General features: G+C 57.3%; 1 protein-coding gene across 2 annotated transcripts; it reads left to right on the plus strand.

The window, feature by feature from the left end:
- The first annotated feature begins 346 nt into the window (after positions 1-346).
- Positions 347-5,808, plus strand: LOC111139513 (zinc finger protein 574). Of its 2 annotated transcripts, none has more exons than XM_022491796.1 (2): positions 347-368; positions 2,836-5,808. In XM_022491796.1, the coding sequence occupies exon 2, from the start codon at positions 2,856-2,858 to the stop codon at positions 5,544-5,546; it is 2,691 nt and encodes an 896-aa protein (XP_022347504.1). In that variant the 5' UTR covers positions 347-368; positions 2,836-2,855; the 3' UTR covers positions 5,547-5,808. The 2 variants fall into 2 exon arrangements, with proteins under 2 accessions (XP_022347504.1, XP_022347505.1); XM_022491797.1 differs by lacking the exon at positions 347-368 and adding an exon at positions 2,247-2,543.
- The last annotated feature ends 2,929 nt before the right edge of the window (positions 5,809-8,737 follow it).

An 8,737-nucleotide genomic window follows, 5' to 3' on the forward strand; every position in this document is an offset into this window, starting at 1 on the left:
GGGGCTTAAGGGGGCGGACACTATCAACCTGGGGGCTGGCCAGTGTGGGGACTTCGCCGGAGGATTGGTTGGGCGCTGCGGCCGATCCCGACGCTCCACACTATTGGCCCAAGAGTCAGAGACGTGTGCGTTGACTGGTCGAACGGCCGGAGCCAGACGGACGCTGATTGGGCGCGTTCGGCCGTTCCCGGAGCGGCCGAGAAGGAAGGTAGGCGGGGCGTTGCTGAGGGCGTTTGGGGGCGAGAGAGAGGCTGCGGAGCAGACGAGAGGCGACGGCGGGAGCTAGAGAGGGCGCAGCGCTAGGGTGGCCGCGCGCGGGGAGCGGCGGCCCGGGCCTGGGCCCGGGGCGTGCGAGACGGCCGAGGCGAGTGAGTGCGGGCGGGCGCGCTGCAGGCCGACCCGGCTCCCCCACACCTTTCCCCGCTCCCGGCCTCCCCCGCTCCCAGCCTCCCCACGCCACCCCGCCTGCGCACTGAGGGCCGGAGGGGGCGCGCTCCGGGCGGGGAGGGCGGAGCGGCACTAACGGCCGGCGGGGCGCGCGGGCGGCCGGGCGGGGGGCCGGGCGGGGGGCCGGGCCGGCGCGGCGGGTGGGGAAGGGGGTAGAGTCGTGTGTGCTGGGCTGAGTGAGGAGGGGCGGGGCCCCGGGCCGGGGGCTGGGAGAGACCCGGGTGGGAAGGGAGGCGTTAGAGCTGCTCCCGGGGAGAGGCTCCAAGGCTCCAGGGGGTATTGGGGCCAAAGCCTGGTGGTGGGGCCGTCTAGGACCGAAGCGCGGTGTACGGTTAGAGGGGGTTCGAGTGTCCGGGGAGGGGGGTTAGGGCGTGAGAAAAGAGGTAATTAAGTTAACGTAAAGACATAAACCTAGTTATGCCTGGAAGGAATTCGACCAGTGAGGGGGGCTTGGTGTGAAAAGATATTAGCAAATGAATATCCCTGGAGGGAGGATTTGGAGCTGAGACAGAGGTCGGGGTATTGAGAATGGGGTTACATTATGTGAAGAGTTCGGGGGCGGGGGGCGGGTACCGTCGGAATGGGTTGAGAGAAGTGTCTGTGCAAAGGGTTATGTGAAAAGGGTGTCTGGGTGTCCCTAGGATAGGTTGGGTAGAGGTAATGTTTTTGAAAAGTAGAGGGAATTAGGTCAAGGTGAAGAGTGGGAATTGGTGTCCCTGGAGGTTAGGGTCATGGAGAGGTCTCTGTGCTAAGTGGGGGAAGGTCTTGGTATTGCTGGAATGAGAATGAACTGTTAGTCTGACAAGAAGTTGGAGGTCTGGGTATCCCCCAGGGTAATAAACTGATGAGAGGGGTCTGGGTGTCCTTTGTCTAGCTTGGGGGCGGGGTGGAGGGGTTCAGCATAAGAAGAAAGTAGGGTCTGGGTATTACTAAAGGGAATTAGGGGGGTGGGGGGTGGTATGTGTGAAACTTTAAGCCTTTGTGAAGGGTCATCTGGATGTCCCTGGATTGGGTTGTAGCATGTGCTGGGATTTTTTTTGCAAAGGAGAGAGACTAAGTTGTTATGAAGAGGGGGTCTGAGCATCCCTGGAATAGGTTCGAGCAGGGTTGGGTCTTTTTGCAAAGAAGAGGGGTTTATGATGATATGAAGAAGGGATCTGGGCATCCCAGAATGGGCCAGGGTGGGAAAGGGTCTTTTTGCAAAGAAGAAAAGCTTAGGTATTTTAATAATGTGAAAGGGGATCGGGATGTTTTTGGCATGGGTTAGGCACATGGATTTGTAAAGAAGGGTTTATGTTGTTTTGAAGACCATATCTCGGCATCCCTGAAATGGGTTAGACTGAGTCATTTTGTAAAGAAGAGTGGCGAGGTTGATATGAAGAAGCACCTGGGGCATCCCTGTAGTGGTTGGGGTAGAAGAGGAGATCTGGGTACCCGGGGGGGGGTTAGAATTGTAGGTGAGGGCTCAATGTAAAGAAAAAGTAATTAACGTGTAGAGTGTCTGAGACATGAGTTGGGTTGACAGGTGGAATATAGGTGTGAAGAAAGGGTTAGGGTTTTGTGAAGTGGGACTGGGTATTCTGGATGGGATAGTTAGGGCTGTGGGAGGGGGCTTTGATTTGTAGAGAGGTGTAAGTACTTTGAAGAGGGATTTGGGTATCATGGGGAAGTGGTCAAGGAGGGAAAAGTGTAGGTATAGTGATGGCTTAGGCCAACATGAGACAGACAAGTTGGTTGACGGAAGGGTGACTTTGATGTGAGGGATCTGGGGACCAGAGGAAGAGGCAGTGTATAAACAGGCATACATAAAGGAGAGGGGTTGCACCATGTGAGGGTGCGGAAAGTAGCGGGGCCTTGGGGCAGTTTGAGTTGTCAGGTGGAAAAAGATGTCAGGAACCTGGGGGAGGGGACAGAGGAGGAGCAAGGCTGGGAGAAGTGGCAGCGGTTAGGGCCCCTGAGGACTGCCCCAAGCACCGGGAAGCAGGAGTGGGGTAGTGAGTTGGTAAGGAGAGGAATTCAGCGGAAGGAGCTCAAGTGCAGAGGACACAGGTTCTTGTGTGATGCACGTGGCTGTGGACCCGCTGAGAGGCTGGGAGGTGAGGGTGGGACAGGTTACAAGGATCTGGTGGGTGGAATTTGAGGCACTTTGATTCAGAGGTGAGACTTGGGTAGATTCCAGGACTGCTGGGAAGGTTCTGTGCTTGGTAGTCTTGGGTGTTCTGGAGAGGAAGGGAGGGGGGTGGGAGTGGGAAATGGAAGCAAGAAGTTAGAGGGTAAAATACAGACAAGGTCATGGCGGGGAGTGCTAAAGGGAAAGAATTGTCCCTGAGAAGGACCGAGGAAACAGCAGTTGAGCTGGGCTTTGTCCCCACCTCTTTCTTCTCACAGCCCAGGGCCTTGCTGCCACCATGACCGAGGAATCTGAGGAGACAGTCCTGTACATCGAGCACCGCTATGTCTGCTCCGAGTGCAACCAGTTGTATGGGTCCCTGGAGGAGGTGCTCGTGCACCAGAACTCCCATGTGCCCCAGCAGCACTTCGAGCTGGTGGGCGTGGCTGACCCCGGAGTCACAGTGGCAGCGGAGGCAGCTTCAGGCACAGGCCTCTACCAGACCCTGATGCAAGAGAGCCAGTACCAGTGCCTGGAGTGTGGGCAGCTGCTGATGTCCCCCAGCCAGCTCCTGGAGCACCAGGAGCTGCACCTGAAGATGATGGCTCCCCCAGAGGCAGTGCCAGCGGAGCCACCGCCCAAAGCCCCCATGCTGAGCTCCAGTACCATCCACTATGAGTGTGTGGATTGCAAGGCTCTCTTCGCCAGCCAGGAGCTCTGGCTCAACCACCGGCAAACGCACCTCCGGGGCACTCCCACCAAGCCTCCGGCCCCAGTGGTCCTAGGGTCACCGGTGGTCCTGGGGCCCCCTGTGGGCCAGGCCCGTGTGGCTGTGGAGCACTCCTACCGCAAGGCAGAGGAGGGTGGGGAAGGGGCTGCTGTCCCTTCTGCTGCCGCTGCCACCACTGAGGTGGTCACTGAGGTGGAGCTCCTCCTCTACAAGTGCTCGGAGTGCTCCCAGCTCTTCCAGCTTCCAGCCGACTTCCTGGAGCACCAGGCCACCCACTTCCCTGTCCCACTCCCCGAGTCAGAGGAGCCTGCTATGCAGCCGGAGACCCTGACTCCGTCACCTGCAGAGGTGCCTGTGTCCCAGCCCGATGCCCTGCCGTCCTCTGACCACAGTTACGAGTTGCGCAACGGTGAAGCCATTGGGCGGGATCGCCGGGGGCGCAAGGCCCGGAGGAACAACAGTGGAGAGCCAGGCGGGACGGCCACCCAGGAGCTCTTCTGCTCTGCGTGTGACCAGCTCTTTCTCTCTCCTCACCAGCTACAGCAGCATCTGCGGAGTCACCGGGAGGGTGTCTTTAAGTGCCCTCTGTGCAGTCGTGTCTTCCCCAGCCCTTCCAGTCTAGACCAGCACCTCGGAGACCACAGCAGTGAGTCTCACTTCCTGTGTGTGGACTGTGGCCTGGCCTTTGGCACAGAGGCCCTGCTCCTGGCCCACCGGCGAGCGCATACCCCGAATCCTCTGCACTCGTGTCCGTGTGGAAAGACCTTCGTCAACCTCACCAAGTTCCTGTATCACCGGCGTACACATGGGGCGGGGGGCATCCCTTTGCCTACCACCCCAGTCCCCCCGGAGGAGCCCGTCATTGGGTTCCCCGAGCCAGCCCCGGCAGAGACTGGAGAGTCCGAGGCACCAGAGCCTCCCGCGACCGAAGAGAGCTCAGAAGGGCCGACTGCCCCAGGCACCTACCGCTGCCTCCTGTGCAGCCGGGAGTTTGGCAAGGCCTTGCAGCTGACCCGGCACCAGCGTTTCGTGCATCGGCTGGAGCGGCGTCACAAGTGTGGCATCTGTGGCAAGATGTTTAAGAAGAAGTCTCACGTGCGTAACCACCTGCGCACGCACACCGGCGAGCGGCCCTTCCCCTGTCCGGACTGCTCCAAGCCCTTCAACTCGCCTGCCAACCTGGCCCGCCACCGGCTCACGCACACAGGGGAGCGGCCCTACCGGTGCGGGGACTGTGGCAAGGCCTTCACGCAGAGCTCCACGCTGCGGCAGCATCGCCTGGTGCACGCCCAGCACTTCCCCTACCGCTGCCAGGAGTGCGGGGTGCGCTTTCATCGCCCCTACCGCCTGCTTATGCACCGCTACCACCACACGGGCGAGTACCCCTATAAGTGTCGTGAGTGCCCCCGCTCCTTCCTGCTGCGCCGGCTGCTGGAGGTGCACCAGCTCGTGGCCCATGCCGGGCGCCAGCCCCACCGCTGCCCATCCTGTGGGGCTGCCTTCCCTTCCTCCCTGCGGCTCCGTGAGCACCGCTGCGCCGCTGCTGCGGCCCAGGCCCCCCGGCGCTTCGAGTGCGGCACCTGTGGCAAGAAAGTGGGCTCGGCAGCCCGGTTGCAGGCGCACGAGGCAGCCCATGCAGCTGCTGGGCCGGGCGAGGTCCTGGCTAAGGAGCCCCCTGCCCCCCGGGTCCCCCGGGCCACTCGCACACCGGTCACCTCCCCGACCACCCTGGGGGGCGCGGCCCCCGCAGCTCCCACAGCCCCTGCCCGACGCCGGGGCCTGGAGTGTAGCGAGTGTAAGAAGCTGTTCAGCACAGAGACCTCGCTGCAGGTGCACCGGCGCATCCACACAGGTGAGCGGCCGTACCCGTGTCCGGACTGCGGCAAGGCCTTCCGCCAGAGTACCCACCTAAAGGACCACCGGCGCCTGCACACAGGCGAGCGGCCCTTTGCCTGCGAAGTGTGCGGCAAGGCCTTCGCCATCTCCATGCGCTTGGCAGAACATCGCCGCATTCACACAGGGGAGCGGCCCTACTCCTGCCCTGACTGTGGCAAGAGCTACCGCTCCTTCTCCAACCTCTGGAAGCACCGCAAGACCCACCAGCAGCAGCATCAGGCAGCCGTGCGGCAGCAGCTGGCTGAGGCCGAGGCAGCCGTCGGTCTGGCCGTCATGGAGACTGCCGTGGAGGCGCTGCCCTTGGTGGAGGCCATTGAGATCTACCCTCTGGCTGAGGCTGAGGGGGTCCAGATCAGTGGCTGACCCTGCCCCCACTTCCCTCTTCAGCAGCACCAGGCCCTGTTGCCGAAGAACCTCCTCCAGCATCCCTTTAAGTCTCTGTAGATACTGTGCCCCTTCCTCCACCTTTCCTAACCGCCATGTAAGTTCTGTAACTGGATTTATTCTCTTTTCCAAGGGGGTCGCTCTGGGGTCCTTGATACGCATAAAAGGTGCCCCACCCCACCCCCACCTTCCACCTGTTAGTGCTGGTGGCCCCAAGATGAAACAGTCAATAAAGACTGAATTGGACATTTTATGTGTTTTTGTCTGGCCCAGCTGTGTGGGGTGGAATTTGGGAGCTGCCTTAATGGCTTTGTCGACATCCAGAACTGTCTGGCTAGGAGGAGGAGGAGTTTAGTAGACATTTACTGAATTGAAGAGGCCCAGGGCTGGACTCAAGAGATCGGGACTTCACCCTGGTGCGGCATGGGAAGTAGTGTGGCTGTCTAGCCACTAGAGGTCCCCATAGCCCCATAGCAAAACCCGAAGCTGTTTCAGTCGGCTGCGAGAACAAGTTTGGGAAAACCGGTTTTTTTCTCACCATTTCTGCCCCCAGCTCCTGGCCTGATGTGAGCCATCTCCCCCGAGGCCATCTTGTTTTCTCACTGTGGATCCCTGAGGGCAAATGTAGGTCTGGGAAAGGTGTGATCTCCAGGGCAGTAGAAGAGGGTGGTTCCTGGGACCATACCCAATGGTGGGGTTAGAAAAGATTCTGGGGGGAGGCAGCCTCATAAGGAGAGTTCCCTTGACACCCGCCTGGAACTGAATTCTGACTTAGCCAACAGACGGGGAGAGGCTGGTCGGAGTGGTATTTGCCTAGTTTGTCTCAAGAACTTTCCTAGGTTTTTATAACAGTCATCAGAGTCATCTGTGAAGAAAACATCTTGCAGAACAGGAATCTGAAGAGGGAAGCAGGCTGGTGATTTGCCCATGGTCATTCAACCCACATGGGACAGAGCTTGAATTGAAGCCTAGTTTCATCTGGTTTATTCTCCCATACGCTTCCCCTGCAGCCTGCTGCCTTCTGCATATGTGGGGGAGGACAGTCGAGAAGATGGCGATTGGAGGGAAAGCTCAGTTGCTCTGCTTGCGTTGTCTCTAAGGGCCTCGGCCCCAGAAAAAGAGTCCTCACCAAGGTTACTCCCCACTCCAGTCTTTCTGATGGAGAAAATTCGTATTTGGAACCCTGATAACTGAGAGGTGAAAGGAAGCTGTTTGTATTGAAACCAGGGAAAGGGAGGCCTGAGAACTGCCCACTCAGACTCTGTTACTCTCGGCCCGGTCACTAGTCCTGGAGCCTCGGGGCCCCGGGCTCGGAGACATACACTGGTTTCTCCTTATGTCAGGTGAAAAGTGAGGGCTCAAAAGAGGGGAGATTTACCCAGGCCACAGACTATAAAAGCCAAGTCTCCTAACCTGTAACAGAAACTTGACTACATAAGCCTTATTATTTTAAGATTTTTTATTTATTTATTTGACAAAGAGATCACAAGCAGGCAGAGAGGCAGGCAGAGAGAGGAGGAAGCAGGCTCCCCTAGAGAGCAGAGAGCCCGATGCGGGGCTCTATCCCAGGACTCTGAGATCATGACCTGAGCCGAAGGCAGTGGCTTAACCCACTGAGCCACCCAGGCGCCCCTACATAAGCCTTATTATTAAAACAAGTCACCTGTTTGATAACTTGACTGCACTCTGGGGCGCCTGGGTGACTCCGTGGGTTAAGCCTCTGCCTTTGGCTCAGGTCATGATCTCAGGGTCCTGGGATCGAGCCCCGCATCAGGCTCTGCTCAGTGGAGAGCCTGCTTCCCCCACTCTCTCTCTGCCTGCCTCTCTGCCTACTTGGGATCTGTCAAGTAAGTAAAATCTTAAAAAAAAAAACAAAAAAACCTGATTGCCCTCGTTAAGAGCAGTTACCTGTTGAGCAGTTGTTCTCCAACAGAGTGTGTGAAGCATGGACACCAGCTTTCAATGACCTCATACCCTGCAGAAAGGCCTCAGGCCACCTCAGCCCTGCATGCCAGATCCCCTTTGGTCCCCAAGCAGAGTCATTCTCAAACTGCCTGTTCCCAAGAAGAGCAGCAACGTCGTGAAAGTCCTATCAAGTAAGTGCTTAGAACAATTGGAGGGTCTGTCCCTGCCAAGCCAGACAGGTTGAATCAAGAAAAGGGACGAGGATAGGGGAAGGGGGAACGCTGAGGGTGCTGGTTGACTCCCAGATTCAGAAGAGAAGAACAGCTCTCTTCCTCAACTGTTCAAAAGAGGTTCCTTTTTAGAGCCTCTAATGAAAACTTCAGACTCACCCTGAGAGAAAAGCTGACGTGTGCAAACAATGCTGAACAAGACTCATTGTTCACCATCACCCCGCTGAAACTTGATGGTCCTCAGTTGAACCACTGTCCTAAAAAAAGATGGCACAAATCAAGCCCTTATTGGATGCTGGGGTTTGGACAGCAAAAGGCTCTTGAACTTTTTTTTTTTTAAGATTTTATTTATTTATTTGACACAGAGAGAGAGATCATAAGTAGTCAGAAAGGCAGGCAGAGAGAGAGGGGGAAGCAGGCTCCCTGCCGAGCAGAGAGCAGAGAGCTGGATGTGGGGCTTCATCCCAGGACCCTGAGACCATGACCTGAGCTGAAGGCAGAGGCTTAACCCCCTGAGCCACCCAGGTGCCCCTGAACTTTAATGCTTGTTAGGCCAATTCCCCCAGAGATTCAGATCCAGCAAACATGTCCAGATGAGATCCAGGAATCTGCCTTTTTTTTTTTTTTTTTTTTTTTTAGAAGGAGAATCCCAAGCAGGTTCCATACTCAGTGCAGAGCCTGACTTGAGGCTCAGTCCCATGACCCTGAGATCATAACCTGAGCCGAAATCAAGAGTTGGATGCTTAACTGACTTGAGCCACCCAGGTGCCCCCAGAAATCTGCATTTAAACACCAATTCTGGGGCACCAGCTGTTTCAGTCAGTAGAGCATGCAACTCTTGATCTTGGCATTGTGAGTTTAAGCCCCATGTCGAGTGTAGAGATTACTTAAAAATAAAACATTTAAAAATAAATAGGGGAGACTGGGGTCATGGGATTGAGCCCCAGGTCAAGTTCCAGGCTGGGTGTGGAACCTGCTTAAGATTGTCTCTGCCTCTCTCCCCACCCCCCCCACCCCCTCGCCAATCAATAAACA

Source organism: Enhydra lutris, unplaced genomic scaffold (genome assembly GCF_002288905.1).
Source record: "Enhydra lutris kenyoni isolate GAN:26980312 unplaced genomic scaffold, ASM228890v2 scaffoldscaffold110, whole genome shotgun sequence".
Taxonomy (NCBI): Eukaryota; Metazoa; Chordata; class Mammalia; order Carnivora; family Mustelidae; genus Enhydra; species Enhydra lutris.